Source organism: Chelon labrosus, assembly GCF_963514085.1.
Source record: "Chelon labrosus genome assembly, chromosome: 1".
Taxonomy (NCBI): domain Eukaryota; kingdom Metazoa; phylum Chordata; class Actinopteri; order Mugiliformes; family Mugilidae; genus Chelon; species Chelon labrosus.
Window position 1 is genome coordinate 37,078,115 of NC_140337.1, and position 23,806 is coordinate 37,101,920.

The 23,806-nt window shown below is 42.6% G+C and overlaps 1 protein-coding gene across 1 annotated transcript in view; it reads right to left on the reverse strand.

Annotated features, from left to right (window-relative positions):
- LOC311488067 (butyrophilin-like protein 2) overlaps positions 1 to 14,859 on the reverse strand; it is a gene marked incomplete at both ends in the record, with an annotated part of 34,448 nt that extends 19,589 nt beyond the window's left edge. Inside the window, 2 exons of the mRNA XM_084544573.1 lie at positions 1,916 to 2,257; positions 14,793 to 14,859. Coding sequence (XP_084400699.1) covers positions 1,916 to 2,257; positions 14,793 to 14,859 — 409 coding nt within the window. The remainder of the gene's footprint in view (positions 1 to 1,915; positions 2,258 to 14,792) is intronic.
- Between the last annotated feature and the right edge of the window lie 8,947 nt (positions 14,860 to 23,806).

Sequence of the window (23,806 nt, forward strand, 5' to 3'; positions counted from 1 at the left end):
TGCATGCGTGTGGTTTTTTACTAACTTCTGCCCGTGAACACACCACCGCTGTGCACCTGGGAGGCTCCGCCCTCTCCCCTTACCACTGAACCAATCGGCAGCGGGGGAGAGTGGCGGAGGGATATAAAGAGAGCACGACCCGGAAAAGATGGCAGAGGCACGATGGGAAAGAGACGCCAGAGGACTGGTGATAACATGTAGAAACAGGAGGAGAACGTGATGGACGGACGGACGGATGGACGGACGGATGGACGGATGGACTGACTGACTGGGGACTGAGATAGGACACGAGTCATCGTGCGAGAAGAACGCCAGAGGGACGTTGTGGCGGCGTGAGGGGAGGAGAACGAAGAGGAGGCCGTGATCGAGCCGAGAACGGCCGAAGGCAGCGGGTGTCCCAGCAGCGGGTGTGCCGGCCGCACGGATGAAGAGACCGCGGAGCGTTACTACATGAAGTTCTCGCAGCGGCAGGGCAGTGCGCCCTGCCTGGCGGGTAAGTTTCGCCCTATGGGCCGTCAGTAACGCTCTCGTGTGTGGTTGTGCGGCGGCACCGGTACCCGTGCGATGTGTGGACACCCGTACTGGCCAGGTTGTTTTATCTTCCAGGTGTCAGCCGGGCAGCCCACTGCCAAGAGAGAAGAAGAGGCGCCTGCGGCACCTGGAGCGGTGGAAGGCCTCCGATCATCTCCCCTCTGAGCCGCCTCGTCCCTGGTTTGGCGGCCATGATGGACTCTTTTTATTTTATTTTAGTAACGGACACTTTTTAATGTTTTGTATCTTTTTAACTTTTGGTTTTAAAACCTTTTAAGGTTTTACTGTTTTAAGTTCTTTTAATAAACCTTTTGTTTTTAGTACACCGGCTCTCGTTGGTTTGCCGTCCTCTCTCTCCTCTGGTCGCTGTCAGCGTGCTCTCCCCCGATAAATCACCAGTACCTGTGCTTCCCCCCTTTCCCTTCAATAATAATAACCTTTTCTTCATTCATCATCATCCACTTCTCATCTCCCCCTCTTTCCCCTCGTGACATAGGCCTATGTTTATGTCAGGTGTCATGTAATGTGTATGTAGGTGTTATGAATGCTTATGTATACCCTCTTCAGATGAAGTGTTACTGAAAGTTGTTTTGTTGGTTTGTGGTTGTTTTCATGAGGTAGTGATTTGTTGGAAATCTGTGAAGAGGTACATTTAAGGAAGAGTTACCTGGGGTCTCCAGTGCTGCTCAGAAGCTTATCTGAGCTGGAATTCTGGTCTCCCAAGGAGGTAAGTCCATCACCCTCTCAGTAAGACCAGGATGTAGTTGCATGTCCCTGCGTATCTGCACATGTGCATATGACTGTATGCTACTCAAGGTCTGCAATTTAACCCAATAGTCTTTGTGTTGTTTCAAATCCGGTGTATATAACATTCTTAGATTCTCAAGACACAAAATGTAGAAGTCTGGACTGAAAATGAACATATATATTACATTATCTGTCAAGTATTACATAATCAGTTTTGGAAAAAAAATAAAATCTTGAAAATGTAATAAATTCCCAATAATGTAATAAGGTATTACATTATCTGTAAAAATGTTATTACAATATCAGTCAGGATATTTTATTACATTATTGGTTAAGTTATTACATTATCGGGTTTTATTATATTTTCAATCGAGTTAAGTGCAAATTTTATTACATTATCAGGAAATTATTACATTATAGGGTGCTACAAGCCTAACATGTTTAATACATGGTCCAGAGTTCCTGGTGGATTTAGTTCTTCAGCTCAGGGGCAACATTCTGATATGTGACCAGACTGAACCAGAACTCTTCATCAGCTCCTGATCACCACTTTGATTTTCTACTGGAAAGACCAGAAAATGTTTGGCCTCGAGTCTTTGTTTTCCTGCGAAACCACATGTTGAGGTTTGTTTCTGACCTTTGACCTGTAGATGTACGTCTGTCACTCTCAGTTCTTCTCCATTACTGATGGAGCAGGTGTAGCTGCCGCTGTCAGAGAGGTGGGGTTTTGTCAGAGTGAGGCTGAAGTCTCCAGTGTCTAGAGCATCAGGCGTCATCGATGTCCTCCCCCTGTAAACCTGGTTCTGACCTTCAACTTCATCTGTTTCTCCTCGTTTGTGGACAGATTTGGGACTGAGATCGTTCCTGGTCCAAATCACTGTGGGGTCTTCAGGTAAAACACCTAAGTAGTGGCAGGGTAGTAGGACAGACTCCGCCCCCTCATTCACCTGCACCACACCTGCCAGGGCATGCTGGGAAACTGAGAGGACACACAAAGAGAAACACAAATCAGCTGCATGCTGTGGGTTTGACTTGACACATGACTGACTGTAGGTCACATTATCTGCAGGGACCAGAGAAACCAGTTGAACTATCAGTCAGTCAATGAAAAACTACATTTCATTCACAGACTGAAGTCAAAGAACAGATCATTGAATGTGTTTTGACAGTTTTCATAGATTTGGCTGAAAATCTTCCTCTCTTGCTCAAAGTAATGAGTAATGACATTTGTAAGATTGTGTTGATCAGGTCTGTCCTCTACTCCAGTCCTGGAACAGTTTAGAGTTCAGTCAAGCAGAAGATGATTTTTAGCTCTAACTGATGAATGAACTCATGGTGCACCATCTCTCAGGACTGATCTCTGCACTACACTCCATCAGTAAAAGGCCTCCTCTGGTCCTGATACTAACACAGAGACACATCTCTTCTTTAACAGCACCAATCTAAACCACAAACTGTCTCAACGTCCAAACTAGAACTCCAACCGTGTTATTCATGTCAAGTATTCAGAGATGGCTTCTTGCTTTCACAGATTTACAAGTCTGGAACACTAGGAAGCTAACATGCAGCAAACACAGAGAGAACATCTACTGATTGGAGCAAGATGTTACTGAGAAACATCCTTCATGTTCATGGTCTGCTTGTCCATAAGGTCCAGGGGGGCTGGGTCCAAAGTCAATGCTCTGTTCTCTTGTCTTCTTTCTAGCATTTCTAGCACTCAGCTTAGGAAACATGGCCTCATTCTACAGATGTTTGTCTTTCTGTCCACTCCAGGACGCCGTAGCTCACTGTGTTTGTGTTTGGTAGTTAACCTCTGACCTGGTTCCAGTTCACAATGTCAGGAACAGAAGACTGGATCGACTGTTCTCTGATCATCTGATACATCCAGACATGTGATAGTCAACGTTCTGTCCTCTGTGCTGCTCAGAAAGCTTTGGATCATTTGTGTTGATTCCAGTAAGAACCCATTTGAAGACTGACCTGTTGTTAATGTGTGAATGTTCAGACTTTTGTCTAGAGACAGAAATAAACAGGACGGAGGCTGTGAAGTCCAGACCAGGACATTCAGTTTGTTCCAGTCACTGAAAACCTGTCCCACATTCACCACTGGAAACATCAGGATAGATAGGGTGAATGAAAACAGCTGCTGTTTAATAAGGTTAACATTTATTAACCTTTAATATGTCTCTGTTGCTTGTTCTCAGTAATGTGGCATCTGGATGAGGAAACTAGTCGTCAACATCCCCCCATGAAGAAGTCACTAGCTGACAGTTTGACTTTCAAACACATTGACATTTGTAAATGTTTGTGTCCAACAGTGAAGTCCTGACCTGCAGCCAGATCATCAAGCAGTCGTTAGCTCTGAGCTCACCTTCAATCTGTTTGATTCTTTCTTTCTTGATGTGATTTTACATTTACAGCAGTGATTAGAAACAGTCCACGTGAACAGAACATCAGACTCTGCTTCTGGACGTGTCCCTCACAGACAAACTAAGAACTAATCAAAGTTGAAACAGGTCATCACTGACTTTCTTTAAAGAGACAGACGTGAGAGAAATGATGTCAGACTGAAGTGAGAATCAGATCCAGGAAGAAGATATCTTACCGTGAACGAGGATCACAAACACCACCAACGTCTTCATCTTCCTGTCAAACTAAGGCTCACAGCAGCTGATCATCTACTGACTCTCTGACAACACTTCTCTGCAGCCACGTTTGTGAAGACAGTGTCAGCTTTCCTCTGACAGGTGAAGAGAGGGAGGGGCCAGGTGTGTCTCTCTCTACATTCAGCTTCACTCTGATACAGACGTTCAGTTTCCTCATACTTTCACACCTGTTGATAGAAAAGTTAACATGTTCTCTGATTCTCAAACATATATGACAATATTCACTTAACCACAGAGACATCTACACCCACTTATGAGTCACATGCACAGGAGTATAAATATAGATGTCACTGACAGATGGACAGAGCTCACTGTGTTATAGGCTAGGCTAATGTCATTGTGTCCTCTCCTTGCTGCAAGGAAAAGATCCTTAAGGCAACCTCGTCTGGAGTCTGTCTCGTCTCTTCTCTCTAGTGTTGGTAATCTTGAAGATTTATCTGACATCTGTTCATCCAGTTTGTGTCAGGTGCAGCAGTCTGACTCTTTACTTTACACTTTATTTTCACTGTCTCCTAAAAGAAGTAAGTAAAAGAGTAAAAGAAGTTTCAAACTTGGTCATGACTTGCAATGAAGTTGTCTAAAACTATGTAACACAGAATGATGGGATCATTTTACACATTATGTTTTAGAAGTAGTTAGAACAGACGGTGAGCAGTAAAGAGGAAGACAAGACGAAGTATAAACTAAAGAGCATTAGAGGAAATAACAGAGAGGAAGCTGATGTAGTAAAATGATGACTACTAATGTTGGAGCTGCTGTAGAACGTTCACACACCACACAGGACATTTATCACACTGAGACCTGATAAAACTCACCTCACATTATTAACACAGATTAATAATCTATGAATGGATGAGGAGAAGGCAGACTGCTCTGTTTGAATCAGTGACCTATCAGCCAATCACAAAATAGTACTTCTGTTGCCAGGTGAAATAGTAGCACCGTAACCACGCCTTCCACAAATGCAGGCGAATGCTGTGATTGCGCGCACACGTCAAAGAAGAACTGGAAGTGGAAGCATCAGGTAATTGTTTCACTTCATCACTTGGGGCTATGCAGGATATTTGCTGTATGGATCATTTTGCTTTATTTAACAACATAACAGCTTTGGACAGTTCTGGTTAGATGGGCTATTTAAGGAGGTTTAAATTAACTGAGTTTCTGTTTAACTGTATGTAAGTTATCCCCAAAGAATAACGGGCAATGCTGCTTCCACACTCATATGACATTTCCCCTCTTTGTAGTCATAGACATAAATGTATGCAAACAATAACCAAGAAAACCTGCAGTGTCTCTTCTCCTAAGAATTATACAACCGAGGCAGGTAATGATAAGAGAGAATAGCAATTAACCTAAGTATGATTAACCTACAGTGTAGGTTAGTGGAACACTCTGTAACATGTTTCACTTCTCAGCCACTTATAAACAAGGCAAGAAAGTGCTGTAACACAACATAACATTAACAGTGCACATCTGCATTCAGTCCCTTCTTTCATTCTTTCTCTATTATTCTATAAGTCACCCGAGCCTGATCACGTCCCCCAGGCTCCGCTGGAACAGTCTCTCTGACAGGTGAATCTGGATGTGAGCACAGGGGTGATGATGGTTGTTCAGTCGCCTGCGTGCTCTCTGTCTCGTCTGGCTGTTGAACAGGAAGGAAGGTTGGGCGCAGGTGGCGCCTGTTCCTCCGCAGTGTTCCACGGTCCGTCTGGATCAGGTAGGACCTTGGTGTTGTGTGTGGTTGTTGGACTGTCCCTGCTGTCCCCCATTTTGAGTCTCCGTCGAGTTTCACCACTACTCTCTCCCCTTTTCTGAGAGGTGGGAGTGCTCTGTCACCGTGGCGCCTGTTGTAAGTGCGTCTGTAGTTCTCCTTCGCCTTGGCGTCAGCTTTACGCACGTTTTGTGAAGTCAGGCCACTTTGGGGCGAGGACTTTGTCAACTGTGGGCACAGTTGTCTTAATCTGACAGCCCAACATGAGCTGTGCAGGGCTGGCACCCGTGGCTTGTAGTGGTGTGGCTCTGTAGCTCATAAGAGCCAGGAACGGGTCGGCCAGTCGAAGAATCTTTTTCGCCATCTGAACTGCCCTCTCAGCCTCACCGTTGGACTGAGGGTAGTAAGGGCTGGAGGGGATGTGTTTAAAGTCATAAGCCACAAAAAAGCTGTGAAACTCCTTACTAGAAAACTGTCGTCCATTGTCTGTGTGTAGCTCATCTGGACACCCCCACCTGGCAAAGATGTTCTTCAGTCGCGCACAGGTGGTCCCACTGGTCATGTCGGGTAAGTGTGCTATTTCCAAATAGCGAGAGAAATAGTCAATGACAATCAGGTAGTTTCTCTTTTCATACTCACAGATGTCGGCTCCGACCTTCTGCCATGGCCTTTGAGGTAGCAGTGTTGTCATCAGAGGCTCCTTCCTCTGTGTCGGTCTGGTTTGCATGCATTCAGGGCACTTTGTCACCAGTTCTTGGATCTCCTTCTCTAGTCCAGGCCACCACACACTCATTCGTGCCCTCTCACGACACTTAGTGATGCCCTGGTGCCCATCATGCAAACGGTGGAGTATGTCACCTCTCATACTGTGTGCGATAAAAATTCGATCTCCATACAACAGAAGTCCTTTTGAGGTTGACAGGCTGTTACCCCATTGGTGGTATGCTTTGGCCTGTACTGGGATGCTGCCCACATGCTTTGGCCACCCATGTGTCACCAGTTTACTCACCACCTGCAGGTCATGGTCAGTGCTCGTCTCTTGCTTGATCCGCTCCAGCTTGGAGGGCGACACTGGCCATGCTGCGTGAGCTGCATCCTCGAACAGGCGTTGGCACCTCAGGGGAACCATGTAAAGGTCTTTGTTGTTGATCAGTGGGGGTGATCAGTGGGGCACTGTGAAGCTGTCTAATCCGTACAGGTAGGTGGAGAATCTCTCCCCCAAAACGACCGCCAAACACTCTTTCTCTATCTGCGTGTAGTGCCGTTCTGCATCAGTCAATGTTCTGGAGCAAAAGGCTACTGGTTTCAGTTCCTCGACATGGCGCTATAGCAGCATGCCACCCAGCCCGAAGCTACTTGCATCTGCGCTCACTATTGTGGGTTTGTTTACATCATAGAATGCAAGTGTGGGTGCTGTGGAGATGAGTTGTTTCACCTTGTTGAAAGCGTCGACCTGTGCTGCGTCCCAGGTCCATACCACGTCAGTTTTCAGCAGGTCGTTGAGGGGTTTTATCGCTTCTGACAGGTTGGGCAGGTATCTACCCAAATAATGAACCATACCCAGGAACCTCCGGAGGCCTGGCATGTCATCTGGTGGCTGTAGCTCTGTGATGGCACTTACTTTTGAGGGGTCGGGGCGGATGCCCTCTTCATTGATGAGGTGCCCCAGGTAGTTCAGCTGCTTTTGGCGCAGGCGGCACATTCTGTCATTGAGCTTCAAGCCTGGACTCTCCAGGATCTGCAGGACATTCTGGAGTCTCTCTTCGTGCTCTTTCTCATCCCTGCCGTGGACGAGAATATCATCCATGTACACCTCAACCCCTTCCTGGCCTCTGAACAGCACCGACATCTGGCCGTTTCCTTCTCCAGCGGGATTTGCCAGAAGCCACTAGCCTCATCGAGCAGAGAGAACACTCTGGACTCTGCCAGCCGTGGCAGTATGTCATCTATAGTAGGTAAGACATACCTCTCCCTTTTAACTGCCATGTTCAGTTTCTTTAAGTCAACACAGATTCTCACAATAAGATGGCCGCAGCGTGAGGGAGCGCAACACAGGCGTGTCTGCTTTCTTAATGTAGCTCGACAAACTATCCTTCTAGTGCTACACATACCTCTGTCATATCGTAGTGGGTAAAGTCCTGCTTTCTCTTCTGCTTATTGTTGTTTGGCACACTGTTTGGATAACACTAAAACCGCAAACAATGGCAGCGGATCAATTCAATTCAATTCAATTCAATTTTATTTATATAGCGTCAATAACAATACAAATCGTCTCAAGACGCTTTACAAAAACCCGGCCTGAAACCCCCAGAGCAAGCCTGAAGGCAACGGTGGCAAGGAAAAACTCAACAAAGCTCGATCTCCCTACAAACTTTGTGGGACGGCATACAACAGATCAAGATTGAAATGTTCGCTCATCTCGATGCAAAGGTTGATCCAATCCAAACAAAACTGTGCAATATTCAGGTGTCTCTGGACACTCTTGGAGAACATGTTTCTTCACTAGAGCATCGTGTTGGAGCAAATGAGGACGACATTACAAATCTCAGCAAGCTGACCAAGGAGCTAACTAAGGACAATGCCTACCTGATGGACAAGATCCAGGACCTGGAGAACCGAAGCAGAGCCTCTAACCTTCGTTTTGTGGGGATTCCTGAATCCGCGGAGGCCCGTGATACTCTTGGATTCATGTCCAAGCTAATCCCACACCTGCTTGGCCCGGAAAACTTTCCCACTCCCCCGGTCATTGAGCGGGCGCACCGCACACCTACGCTACGCCACAATGACAGAGCAGGTACAACACCCATCCTGATCAAACTCCTCGATTTCCAGGATAAGGTGAAAATCCTTCGTCTTGCCAGAGTGAAGAAAGAGCTGGTGTTTCAAGGTAATCGAATACATATATATCCTGACTTCAGTGCTGAACTCGTGAAGAAACGCCGCTCTTTTGATCCCGTTAAACGGCGACTCCGTGAGTTAAATCTAAAATACTCTCTCCGGTATCCGTCCACTTTAAGTGTCATTGTAGATGGGAAACCACAGCTGTTTACCTGTCACCGAGCTGCTGAAGCTGCTTTCATGATTCCTTCAAACTCTCCTGTGACTCCTATGAATTCTTCCTCATAACTTTCCTCATAAGGAAAGGTACATCGAGCCACAAGTAACGTTGCAGCTTCTGCAGTCATTATTTAATGATCAGAACTCCTGCTGCGATTGTGTCAATGCGGCGTGACATTGATTTATTTGATTTTTGAACTTATTCACCTGTATCCATGGATCTTCCTCGCTGGCTTGTTTTTTTTTTTTTTTTTTTTTTTTTTCATTCATTTTATTTCGGCTACCTGACGTAAACTGTGTTGATGTTTACACCTGGCTGTCATCCGGTAGTCGTAAAACAGAACTGTCGTAACGCCAGTTGTTTTCAGTTTCACCGACAGCGGACAGGCGCGGAGCTATTGTCACCACTTTTTTCTCTCTCCTTACGTTTTGATGCAGAACAACCTGTTTGCAGACTATTCTTGGTCTTTGTCCCTCTCACGGAGATGCCTTGGCCTTGGATGGCTGGGGCTGCTGGGTCATCGTCAGTGTTTTTTGTGTTCTTGTTTGTTTTGTGTCTCTGTGTTTTGTGTATCAGTTTTTTGTGCTATATTATCACAACCCTCTATATCTTTTTTTTTGATTATCTAATCTGCCTAGCCTTGAACAGTGCTGCTATTCATACAAACCTCAACGTTACTGAATAATATTAAAGGTTTAAAAATCATCCATCTGAATATCAGAAGTCTTGTGCCAAAAATTGATTTATTGCGTGCATGGGTAGTCCAACACAATCCTAATATTATTACTCTGTCTGAAACATGGCTCAATAGTAACATCTCTGACAACGAAATAAAACTCGAAAACTATGTACTATACAGAGCCGATAGAGGCTCCAGGGGAGGTGGTGTGGCTACTTATGTCTCCTCTAATTTAGTTGTAGAGCGAATTACACCTACAGTTCCACCAATACATTTTGAATGCCTTTTTGTTAAAATCATATTTCATCAGAATAAATATATTACTGTTGGTAATGTGTATAGACCACCCTCTGCCCCTGTAGAGTCTTCCAAGTGTTTGATGTCTACCTTTGATTCTATCTCTTCTAAAAATGAAATGATTATTCTAGGTGATTTTAACAAAAACTGGCTAGACAAGTCTTCTGTTAAAGACAAAAATAACTTTGAAAATCTTAATTTAACACAACTCATTAAGGAACCCACTCGAATTACTCCTCAGTCCCAGTCCCTGCTTGATTGGATACTTGTCACTCATCCTGAAAGATTTATTGAAGCTGGTATTTTGTCAGACTGTTTTAGTGATCACTCATTTATCTATTGTGTATGGAAAATTAAAATTCCAAAAACACCACCAAAATTAATCAAAATTAGACAACATAAGAAAATTAATATTGACTTATTTATTAATGATTTAATCGCAATTAATTGGGACAGGTATCAGCTAATACCAACTGCTCAGGATGCTTGGGACTTTCTATACTCTGAGTTCACACAAGTAGTAGACAAACATGCACCATGGAAAACCTCTAAGGTCAAGGGACGACATCTTCCCTGGATAAACGCTGATCTTTTAAGCCTTTTCAGACAGAGGGACAAGGCTTGGGCTAAATTCCGGAGGACAAGGGAAAATGCTGACTGGGAAACATACAGGAAACTAAGAAATATCTCCAAGACAATGACCCGCAACGCAAAATCTGATTATTATAAGGAATGTCTTTCCAATAATTTTAAAAAATCCCAAGCAATTTTGGAACAGTATAAAAACCATAATAAATACTTCTGATAAAAGCCCTATTAATAAAATACGTGATGGTAATACGATAATTCATGATCCCTTTTTAATTGCTCAAGTGTTCAGTCAGCATTTTTCCACAGTCTGTTCTGACTTAATATCTGATTTTTCTTACAATTATTGTTCTAATAATATCTCTGTCTGTCATAGCACCTTCTCATTTACTAAAATCACACCTCAAGAAGTTCAGAATGTTATTAAACAACTTAGTCTGAGTAGTGGTGCTGGCCTTGATGGGATGGAATCAAGGTATATTAAATTGGCTTCCCATATCCTTATGTTTCCTCTTGCCGATTTGTTCAATCTGTCTTTTGCTACCTGTGAGATACCAACTATGTGGAAACATTCACGAATCACGCCAATACATAAAGGTGGTGATATCCTTGATCCAAACAATTATAGACCAATATCAATAATTTGTACTGTCGCAAAAGTATTTGAAAAATTAATTTTTAATCAAATATCCCACTATCTCAAAACAAATAATATCCTGTCACCTTTTCAGTCTGGGTTCAGACCTAACCACTCAACAACCACTGCACTGGTAAAATTGACTAATGATATATTTTCAGCATCTGACTTTGGTAATCTCACAGGAGCTATTTTTATTGACTTGAAGAAGGCCTTCGATTTGGTTGACCATTATTTACTCTTAGACAAGCTTCATGCAATTGGTTTTTCACAAAGTGTACTTCTTTGGTTTAATTCCTATTTGCATAATAGAAAGCAATGTGTTGTTCTTCAAGGATCTAAGTCTGATTTATTTGTTCAACAGAGAGGTGTACCCCAAGGTTCGACACTTGGTCCTCTTCTTTTCTCTGTTTTCATCAATGATCTTCCTTTAATTTGTTCTAATACTTCAGCTCAGCTATATGCAGATGATACTGTCATCTATACCTCTAAATCTAATATTTTACAGATACAGAATGCCCTTCAATCAGACTTTGATGCTGTGCAAAACTGGCTGTCATCTAACAGATTGCTGCTTACTAAAACTAAAACTTACTCCATGGTCTTTGGTACAAAACATAACCTAAAAATGAAACCTAATAACTTAATCATAACATGTAATGATGGTATGAATCTGCATAGAGTTGAACAATTCAAATATCTAGGATTATGGCTTGACTCAGAACTTACTTTCAAACCTCATATAGACTATATTCTTCGTAAAATCAACTTTGGTATCAGTGTTTTATTTCGATCCAAGAACTGTTTTACGCTTAATGTTCGAAAGAAACTTGCCTCACAACTTATTTTACCTTTTTTTGATTATGCTGACGTAATATATCTAAATGCATCCAAAACCAATCTTCTACCCCTCAACACAGCATATAACAGTCTTTGTAGATTTGCTCTTGGTTGTTCTTTTTACACTCATCACTGTACCATGTATAATACACTCAAATGGCCCTCACTCAGTATAAGAAGACATAATCACTGGTTACACTTTATTTTTAAATGTATACATTGCAATTATCCTGCTTATTTAAAACAATTTTTGATTCCATATTCCACAACATATCAATTACGGCACTCATCCCAGTACTTTTTCCTTATTCCTACAGTGAACAAAACAATTGGTAAAAGAGCATTTATATTTAAAGCGCCATCAGACTGGAATAATCTTCCGTTAAACATACGCTCATTGACTTCTTTTCATAGGTTCAAATTTTCCTTGTCTTCTTATTTTGAGATAAATTGCACATGTTTCCGATGATGTTATATCAATATTATTTGTAACACACTGTAACTTTAATTCGCAACATTATGTTATTATTATACTTTTTATTTTACTAGGCTACTGCTATGGCCATTTGTGGCCATCGAGAGGTTGTGCTTATTCTTATTCTTTTACTCATTTTTTTATGTTTGTGTTGATGTCCGTTGTCTTTGTCGTTATATGTCTGTAGATTGTTGATTGTGTTTTGTCTCTTTATTTTTTGGTTGTAATGTATTTTAGGACCCCCTCGAAAACGAGAGGATTCCTCTCAAGGGGTTTATCCTATTAAATAAAATTTCTGATGAAGTGTGGGTGCTGTGGAGATGAGTTGTTTCACCTTGTTGAAAGTGTCGACTTGTGCTGCGTCCCAGGTCCATACCGCGTCAGTTTTCAGCAGGTCGTTGAGGGGTTTTATCGCTTCTGACAGGTTGGGCAGGTATCTACCCAAATAATGAACCATACCCAGGAACCTCCGGAGGCCTGGCATGTCATCTGGTGGCTGTAGCTCTGTGATGGCACTTACTTTTGAGGGGTCAGGGCGGATGCCCTCTTCATTGATGAGGTGCCCCAGGTAGTTCAGCTGCTTTTGGCGCAGGCGGCACATTCTGTCATTGAGCTTCAAGCCTGGACTCTCCAGGATCTGCAGGACATTCTGGAGTCTCTCTTCGTGCTCTTTCTCATCCCTGCCGTGGACGAGAATATCATCCATGTACACCTCAACCCCTTCCTGGCCTCTGAACAGCACCGACATCTGGCTGTTTCCTTCTCCAGCGGGATTTGCCAGAAGCCACTAGCCTCATCGAGCAGGGAGAACACTCTGGACTCTGCCAGCCGTGGCAGTATGTCATCTATAGTAGGTAAGACATACCTCTCCCTTTTAACTGCCATGTTCAGTTTCTTTAAGTCAACACAGATTCTCACATCAGCTGTTTGTTTGGGGACTGGGACCATCGGGGCGCACCACTCCGTTGGTTCCGTTACTTCCTCAATGATGCCACACTTCACCATTCTCTCCGGTTCAGCTTTAACTTTGGGTGCAGATATTCTCCTCGCAGGCATATTTTAACAGGCTTTATCTTCAAGAGGCCCACATCTGTATCAAACGTGCTTTGGACTTCGTCCACTCTTTTCACCAGTCCCATGGCCACTGCGACAGCTCGGCCTAAGAGGTTTCTGCAGCTGTTTGTTTTGACCACATATATGATGAACTTGTATTGCCGGCCTTTGTACTTTGTTAAAACCGTGAACTGTCCTAGACCATCAAGTTTTCCCCCTGGGCTGTCAAAGTCCATGTCATCGCTTGCTAACTGGGGCAGGTGTTTGAGCTTGTGGTAAGTTTCATCTGATATCACACTGGTATCAGCGCCCGTATCAATCTTGAAGGTCACAGGAGTGTCTCTGATGGCTAGTTTAACAGTCCATGGTGTATTAGTGTCTGCAATGTAGGTGTACTTTGTTTTGATCTCACCTAGAAAATGTCTGCCACTGTGGTCAGCCTCCTGCCCCACTGTGGTTACCTCGTTCACTCTGGCGGAGCGACACACAACAGCGAAGTGTCCAGTCTTATGGTAGTTTCTGCACTGAGCATTTCTGGCTGCACAGGCTGCATGTTTGGGGTGATTCTTGCCACACCTGAAGCACTTGCCCCTGTCGCCGCAGTGTCCTGGGCTCGCAGCGTGGAAACTGCCCTTCCTCTGTACTGTGGGGTAGGAGCTGCGCATGCATGTGTTTTCGCGCCACTTCACTGAGGTAGCAAGCATCGGTTGAGCTGGCTCTAACCTGCTGGCTTATTTTCCCCTTTTACCCGCTGTAGTTTTTCCGATAACTCCTTGTCCACAATCCCGATGACCAGCCTATCCCGAATATTCTCTATTTTCGCTGGGCCGAACTGGCAGGTCTCAGCTTGCTCGTAGAGGGTGCGAATATATACCTCCGCCGATTCACCGTGCTTCTCCGCTCTGAGATAAAAACGAGCCATTTCGTGGATAACGTTCACTTTAGGTATGAAGTAGGTGTTTAATTTTTCCAACACAGCTCTGGTCGAGTAAAGTCCAGCTTCTCTGGAGGATTAAACTTTGCCATGATCCATGTCCGAGTCGCTTTACTTCTGACACCATGTGTAAGTTATCTCCAAAGAATAACGGGCAATGTTGCTTCTTGTTGACGCTCTTTATTTCTCGCCCCCGTGTCACACACCAGCAGTAACTTGAGAGACTGGAGACGGAGCTACTTTCACTACCATTATCAGTACACATGAACTCAGATCAGTGCGCGCATACACAAAACAGTCCCCTGGATACCACACTCATATGACAAACTGTTAACATGTAAATGTACACACGTATGCTGTCTGCATGTTCAGACTGAACCTCCTAGAAACACAGGAGACAATGACCAGTGCTGTTCAAGGGGACACTTATGGACAAATGTCTTTTTTCTACTTTTTGGTTTTTGTCCTGAAGGACAAAACAAGTTGAAAACTTGAGAGCCCTGATTCTAGATCCAGTCAGACTCTACGTTGTCTCCTGAACATGTCAGAGCTAAAGACGCTTTGGTTTCAACTCACCAGCAGAGACAGACAGGACGACGCTCAGTAAAGTCATGCAGAGAGACGCAGATGTTCCAGCAGCCATCTTGTCTTCTTCTTCCTCCTCTGTTTTCCTGACTTCAATCTATCAACCTGACTAGATCACATTCAGTGGAAGGTTGAGATAAAGCTGAAATAAACCTGAAATAAAACTGAAATAAACCTGAAATAAACCTGAAATAAACCTGAAATAAAGCTCAAAATCTCTGACGCTGACGACTCGTCTTTCTTTCAGCTGCTAGTACTAAATCAACCAGGAAGTTGGAGCAACAGAGGTGGAGCAACGGGCAATAACCAAACCATAAAAAATTGAGTCACTACAAAGTAAATAGACACTCTGAGTGTCACTGATAATGATCTCCATGACAACGATAACAACATATCTCACCTGTCAATCATTGTCTACCATCACGTAGAGAGCTTCCAAATGAATGAAGAGCATGTAAAGTGTATATTTGACATTAGTATATTAATGATTAAACTCCAACACTGGGTGTGCTGGTGAGATGCAGACGTGATTTTCAGCAGCTCCCAACAGGTGGAATTTCAATCGATCAAAAATGACCACTTAGCCAATGTTGAACTTTAGAAATAGTTGAGGGACTTTTATAACATATTTCGAAACAACAATTTTAAGTTTTCAGTCCCAAGAATGGCGGGCACAGGCAAACTTAGGCCCAAAACGTTGCGTGGAACTTCCGCTAACCAAGACGCTAACGCTAACGAGGGAGAGGAGGTAACGGCAACCATGCTCAGAGATATATTGCAGTCTATGAAAACGGACATTTGTAACTCAATTGAGGCGGCAGTAAAGGGACTTCAAACTGATATTGCCGCTGTAAAGTCTGAGCTGAGTACAACAACAGGGGCTTTGCAGCAGACCATCAATCTTCAAGAGGAGAGACTAGCTGCGGTGGAGGACTCTGCAACAAAGACTAGCGATGGCTTAGCCGAAATGGAAGTAACAGTGAGTACACTCAAAGACGAGATTCGCGCACTTCAAAGTAAATGTGAAGATCTAGAGAACAGGTCGAGGAGAAACAACCTAAGGATAGTCGGCATTGCGGAAGGAGAAGAGGGCAAAACTCCGACAGCATTTATTTCCAACCTGCTAAAAGACCTGTTTGATTTCGAAGATCAACCTCTTATCGACCGAGCTCATCGACTATCACAAGCTAAGCAGAAGACAGGGCTACCACCCAGACCCTTCATTCTCAGGGTGCACTTTTTCCATGTTAAAGAACAGATTCTCCGCATGGCCCGAGAGAAGGGAGACCTCGCATATAACGGAAAGGCCATACACATCTTTGGAGATCTGACCGCTGGAGAGGCGAAGAGAAGGGCGGCTTTCAACGACGTAAGGAAGATTCTGCAGAACATTGCGGGCGCCCGCTTTGGCTTCAGACATCCGGCTACGTTCAGAATCACAATGCCCGGCGGAGAGGAGCGTCGCTTCACAGATCCAGAGAAGGCTATGGACTATGTCAAATCAGCCTCGTCGAAGTCCCCAAGTTCGGATTGATGGTCACTACAGGCTACTGCTACGGACTGCGGAGTATCTTCTGAATGCAAAGGTTGAGTTTTAATAATTCCTCTCTTTTTTCTCTTGTATAATAATAGTTGGCACATTGTGAATGCCTTAACATATGGTTCTTGATAAGATGATTCACACACGTTGCGTGTTGGTGATTGGGTAGGCTATAGGCCCGAATCCCGCACATCTAAAGTTTATTTGGTGTTTAAACATGGATAGCTATGTTTTTTTTTGGTCTTGCGGACATTACTTAATGACACCTGAAGGTAATTTTTTTGTTGTTTGCCTTTTTCCTCTCACGGTTTGAATACAGCTGTGGTTACACAGCTTTGAAGCTAGGGTTAAAGCTTCATGTTGGGATGTGGAGTGAGTTTGCACCCAAGTTGGGGGGGTGCTTGGTTGGGTGGGAATAGTGGGATTAATGTAGTAATTTGTTTTTGTGTTTGTATTTGTTGTTTTAACCCACTTAATGTGTTGTTATGGCCACAATATCTATATTGCTTCACCTTTGCTGTGGAACAGAGTCTGACAGTATGTTTTCTCTGATAACATGGCCTGCATTCATTTTGCTAGCTGGAATGTGAAAGGATTAGGTCGGCCCAGTAAACTCAACAAGGTGTTGGCTCATTTAAATAGCTTGCATATACAGATTGCATTTCTTCAAGAAACACACCTGTCTCCCTCTGGTCATGTGAAATTGAGAAGAGGGTGGGTTTCCCAGAGTTTTCACTCTCTTTTCAATAGTAGGGCTAGGGGGGCTGCTATCATAATACACAAGAATGTTATATTCACTGCATCAGATGTCATTGCTGATAGAAATGGGAGATATGTTATTGTGACTGGAACTTTATTCAATACTCCTGTAGTGCTGGCTAATGTGTATGCGCCTAATTATGATGATGAGGGCTTTTTTGTTAGATTTCTGTCATCCATTCCAAACCTTGACTCTCATCATCTGATAATTGGAGGCGACTTCAACACATGCTTAGATCCAATGTTGGATAGATCATCCAAGAGACAAATAACCATATCCAGGTCGGCGAAGACGATAAACAGTTTTCTCAAAGATTATGCAGTGACAGATGTGTGGTGTTCTCTTAACCCAACTACTAGGGCTTACTCTTTTTTTTCTAATGTTCACCAAACCTTTTCCCGTATCGATTATTTTCTTTTAGACAAGAAGCTTCTCCCATCAGTCAGGGCATGCACATATGAAGCAACTGTCATTTCAGATCATTCACCACTCTCCCTTAAATTGAAATTCGACGATATACCTATAACTCATCCACGCTGGAGATTTGATACAAGTATGCTTCTAGATGAAGATATGGTTCATGTCATTGCTACTAACATTGCTGTCTATATACAAACAAATTCTACGTCAGATGTATCCCATGGCACAATCTGGGAAGCTCTTAAAGCCTTCATGAGGGGTCTGTTAATATCTATGTCATCATTTGGGAAAAAACAGCGCACACAGACAATAAACCGCCTGACTGATCAAATTCGTCAGATTGATAATCAGATAGCCAATGGCCCATCACCTAATCTTCTTAAGGACCGTCTTCTTCTTCAGGCAGAATTTGACACATTTACATCAACAGATATTGAAAAAATGCTACTTAAGTCCAGGCATTCACACTATGAGTTTGGTGAGAAAGCGCATCGGCTTCTTGCTCACCAACTCAGACAGTCCTCTGCTTCTAATGTGATTTCTGAAATTAAAACACAACGTGGGGTTACCCGGGACTATTTAGAAATAAACAGCGCTTTTAGAGACTACTATATATCATTATATACTTCTGAACAAAACTGTACCCTCCTTGAGATGGAGCAGTTTTTTACAGATATTACTCTCCCCCAGATTGACCAAGCCATCATGGTATCTCTAGACAGTCGGCTATTTCTGCTTTACAGACCAACAAAAGCCCTGGCCCTGACGGGTTCCCAGTGGAATTTTATAAAGCATTTTCTGCTGAGTTGGTACCACTTTTAGTAAATATGTACAACGAATCATTTGAATCAGGATGTATGCCCAAAACATTATGTGAGGCTTCTATCACATTGCTACTGAAGAAAAATAAAGACCCCCAATCCTGTGGCTCATACCGCCCTGTGTCTCTTCTGCCAGTAGATTTTAAGATTTTAGCAAAGGTCCTGGCCACACGTCTTGAATCCATACTCCCACATATAATTTCCCCAGACCAAACTGGATTTGTTAAAAACAGATTCTCCTTTTTTAACATACGTTGACTTTTCAACATCATCTACCATTCCTCACAGTCTACTACACCTGAGGTGGTAGTTTCATTAGATGCCGAAAAGGCGTTCGACAGGGTGGAGTGGAGGTATTTGTTTTTTACATTAGAAAGGTTTGGCTTTGGACAAAACTTCATATCATGGGTCAAGCTGTTGTATGTAGCCCCTATGTCTTCAGTGAGGACAAACAATGTTTCATCTGAACTTTTCGCAGTTTCCCGTGGCACACGACAGGGGTGTCCTTTGTCACCCCTGTTGTTTGCTATTGCAATTGAGCCATTGGCATTGTCTTTACGCCAGACAACACAACTGACAGGGATTTTTAGAGAAGGTCAAGAACATAGGGTCTCCCTATATGCAGATGATCTCATATTATACCTCTCTGACCCCTCCCATTCTCTACCATCTGGCTTACATATATTGGAAACATTTGGCAAGTTCTCAGGGTATAAAATTAATCTGTCCAAGAGCGAGCTTTTCCCAGTAAATGATGCAGCGTGTTCATTTTCATTTAATTCTTTCCCTTTCAAAGTAACTTCTAAATTTACTTACCTTGGAATCAATGTACCAGACAAATTTTCAAAACTTTTTAAAGAGAACTTTCCTTCTCTCATGACAAAAGTTGAACAGCTCTTAAAACGTTGGACCCAACTTCCTCTGTCAGTAGCAGGACGAATTAATTCAATAAAAATGTCTATACTCCCAAAATTTACCTACTTGTTTCAAAACATTCCTGTTTTTATTCCAAAGTCTTTTTTTCGTAATCTGGACAGCATTTTCTCATCATTCATTTGGAATCATAAACCTGCCAGAGCTAGAAAAAGTCTTTTGACACAGCCGAAGTGTTCTGGTGGCATGGCTCTTCCAGATTTCCAGTCCTATTATTGGGCATGTAACATCCGACCCATGTTGCATTGGCTATATGAAGACCCTGGTGCTAATGCACTTTCTTGGCATTCTATTGAGTCCAAGTCATGTAAACAATCCTCATTGGCAGCTCTTGTATATGCACCTCTTTCATTATCGTACACAGCTCACACAACAAATTTGCTAGTGAAAACATCTCTGAAAATATGGACTCAGATAAGGAGACATTTTGGTTGGCAGTCTATTTCATTTAAATCCCCTGTTTATGCCAATCATTATTTTAAACCATCTGTTATGGATAAAGCTTTCCTTATATGGCACAATGCAGGCATTACACAATTTCAAGACTTATACTACAATGGCACTTTTGTTTCCTTCCAATATCTTTGTGATACCTTTAATATCCCTAGAACTCATTTCTTTCGTTTTTTTCAAATCCGTAACTTTATTAGGAATATCTCCCCAATATTTCCAAGACAACCTTCTAGCACTTCTTATGACCATATATTATATAAGCCTGTGTCATTCAAGGGTATTATATCAGCCTCGTATGGCATGTTGATGGCACTTTCACCCTCCAACACTTCTGACTTAAAATCTCAATGGGAAGGTGAACTTGGGGAGCCAATTTGTGAAGAATCATGGGAGACTGCGCTGGGCAGAGTTCATAGCTCATCAATCTGTGCCAGACATGGGTTTCTACAATTCAAGGTTATACACCGCATCCACTGGACTAAACTCAGACTTTCTAGACGGTTTCCTGATGTAGACCCATCGTGTGATCGTTGTAAGGGCAATCCAGCATCACATACCCACATGTTCTGGTCTTGTACAAGGCTAGCTCAGTATTGGGCATCCATCTTTGACATAATATCAGGCTTCTTGGGACAACCTATTTCACCAAGTCCTTTGGTTGGGTTATTTGGGGTGGTACCTGATCATTTGGGTCTAACCAGGGCGCAGTCCAATAGTGTTGCTTTCTTAACGCTCCTGGCCAGGCAGCTGATTCTGATCAAATGGAAAGACTGTAAACCCCCAACATTTACACATTGGGGCAAGGATGTTCTTTCCTCAAACTTGAAAAAGTAAGATATTCTTTGAAAGGATCAGCAAAACAGACCTACAATAAAACATGGGGACCTTTTCTGGACTATATCAAGACGCACACCACTCTCACCTTAGAATAAGTAGAGAATAAGTACATTCCACAGCATAAGGTTGCAATTAGTCATAATAATAACAGATTTTAGTAAGTGGTCACCCCTTCCCCTAAATGTGTTTTCTTTAGTGATACTTTTTTTTTTTTATTATTATTGTTATTATTATTATTTATTGTGTTGGTTGTTATGGGGTTTGTTTTGTTTCTATTTATTTGTCTTTCTGTCAGACTATTTCGTTATACTTTGCAATGTTTTTTTTTTTGTTGTTGTTTTTTTTGTCTCGTAGTTTTTGTTGTTGCAATTGTATGTCGATAATAACATTTAATGTAAAAAATGTTTCAGATATGTTCAAGTTGTAATGCCCAAACTAAACAGAAATAAAAAGAATGTTAAAAAAAAAAAAAAAAACTCCAACACTGGATGAAGGAGGACACATGTTCCAGCTTTCTGTCACATGACATCTCTAGCAGAAGTGAAACATGTCCAGACCAACAGGACCGACTAGTCTTCAGAGGAGAGTGCGCATGCGTCTGTTCTGCTGCAACTACTAAATGACGTGACTTCAGAGGAACTGAGGACATTGACTCTTCAGAGTCTGGCTTTGACCTGATGGTTTTCTACATCTATGCTCCTCTTCAGGTTCCTTTCTGACCTTGGATCACTACATGACCTTTTCATTTCAGTCTTAACCAGTTCAAAGCTCCCTTAAAGTCTTTCTTTTCTCTCTAAATAACATGATGTTCAGTGTTCAGTTTAACTGTAACATGTCTGATCATCTGTCAGTCATATATACTGGTGGAGTCATTTAGTTCATCACAGTAAAGAAGGTGGAGCTAATTCTCAGCTCCATTAAACCACTGTAGAAGAAGATGACACCTTTAGATGAGCAGATGAAACGACCTCCAGAAAGTAGAAGACAAAGAAAGTGAACATGATGGAAACTTCTCATTTTGGTTCCATGTATGAATGTGAGGCTCAGTACAGTTTCCTCATAATTCCCTGCATAGCTGATGCTTCAGTCACATGAGTCATGTACATCATCATTTATTTATCCACTTCTGCTGCATTTTGATTTTCAATCTTCTGTCTCACCACATTTTTGCAATATTTTGGCAGAATTTCAGATTCTAATGACTTCTAATTGGGACACCAAAGGTGTTCAGTGGTGAGTGATAGTAAACAGTGTCGTACATAATCCTTCCCTCTTCCTCCCAGCTCGTCTGACTGTGAGTCCCAGCAGCTCTCAGGTCTTTAAAGGACAATCTGTGTCTCTGAGCTGTGAGGAGGACGACAGCTCTGCTGGATGGACTCTGAGGAGAAACACCACCACCAGTTTACTGGTGTGAGTCCAGAGAGGGAGCAACCAGTAACAGCATCAACCTCACTGTCTCTGGTAAGCTCAGACTGTGGAGTTAGTATTGATGAAGCTGTGTGGAAATGGATGAAATGCTGTAGTTTGTCTCTGTGTTGAGGTGGAGCAGTGATCCTGCAGAGTCCTGTCCTCCCTGTGATGGAGGGAGATGACGTCACTCTGCTCTGTAAAACAGAGACCACTCCCTCCATCCTCTCAGCTGCTTTCTATAAAGATGGCTCCTTGATCAGGACTGAGTCTACAGGTCACATGACCATCCACCATGTTACCAGGTCTGATGAAGGCCTCTACAAGTGTCACATCAGCGGTCATGGAGAGTCTCCATCCAGCTGGATCACTGTCACAGGTGAGGAGGTCAGAGATGATTCTTCAGCGGCTTTCAACATTCACAATGAGACAATCAGTTCATTATTAGCTTTGCTTCATTCTAGAGAAACCCACCACCTCACCTCCTCCTACATCCTCACCTCCTCCTACATCCTCCTCCTCCTACATCCTCCTAATCCTCCTCCATCCACACCAGGGATCGCGTTAACTAAATATTTTCCATCATTGACCGTTTTTTTTTTTTTTTTTTTTTTTTAATTGGCTCTTGTCTCTCATCGCAGAGTTTTGTCGGTTCACAATTTCCTGCTACAATGATGCACACGTTATAGCTAACCATAGACATATATACAATATATACGTCTATGTGGCTAATGGCTACCAAAATTAAATTTGCATACCACCGCTTCTCCCTCTAGTCAAGCGTGTCACCCTTCAGACCGGCTCGGGCCTGGACTCTTCAGAATGGAAAAAGATGGATTATAAATATAACCAGACATTAATTCATTTATCTTTAAAATACAATTTGCAGATAGATTATTGTTACCGGTAGCTGGATCTCTCAGTTGTTTCTCTGGGGTGTCCGGTATGATGATTATGGGTTAGACCAATCTTCACTGCAAGAAGATTCATCCCCTTCTTCACCTTCCAAAATCAATTGTTAGAAAATATGTTAAAATATCATGATGAGTAACACAACTTACTTTAAACAGTCAGATCGTAGAGAAGATTTTCAAATAATTTGAAAACAAAAGGCAGAGATGGATGTAACTGGACATCACTGATTTGTAATACAGATTTGCAGATAGAGCTCTTTGCTTTAGTGATCATGCAGATTCCATATGGTGTTGTGTCAAAATGAAAATGTTCTCATACTGTTGACAGTGACATAGTTTCTCCTTGCTGAGTGGGAGGTGTTGAGTTCTTACACTTACTAGATGAAAGCTTTCTGGTACTGCTGAAAGCGACATGGTTTCTTGGGCTAAGGTTTTCAGCCCCGATTGAATTTAGGATAATCTGACAACGCCACCCTGGGAATATCACCCAGGGATTATCAATCAATTCTTATAAGCCACTCAGATTCATTATGCAAGTATGCAGGAGACGAGGTTCCATCCGTAAAAATAGTTTTTATTGAGACAAAACATTGAGAGCCAACGGTCACACACACATCCATTAAAAGTTGGTTCGGAGCTAAGGCTTACTGGTGAGAGGAGGGCTAGCAAGAGAGTAGACAGTGAAGGAGATCCCACCACCACTTTAGACTCCCATCTTCTGAAAGATAAAACCGTCACTAGGACTCCAAGGAAAAGAACAACTGCAAAAATATTCATAGCAAATAAAGATAATTCTCAAAGTAACCTACATATAAAACAAATCTGCAAAAGTACACAAAATCAACACAAACATACAAATTAAAGACTAAATTAACTTTTCAACTAAATATAAAGGAACCACTTCTAAATCTACTAGGCCC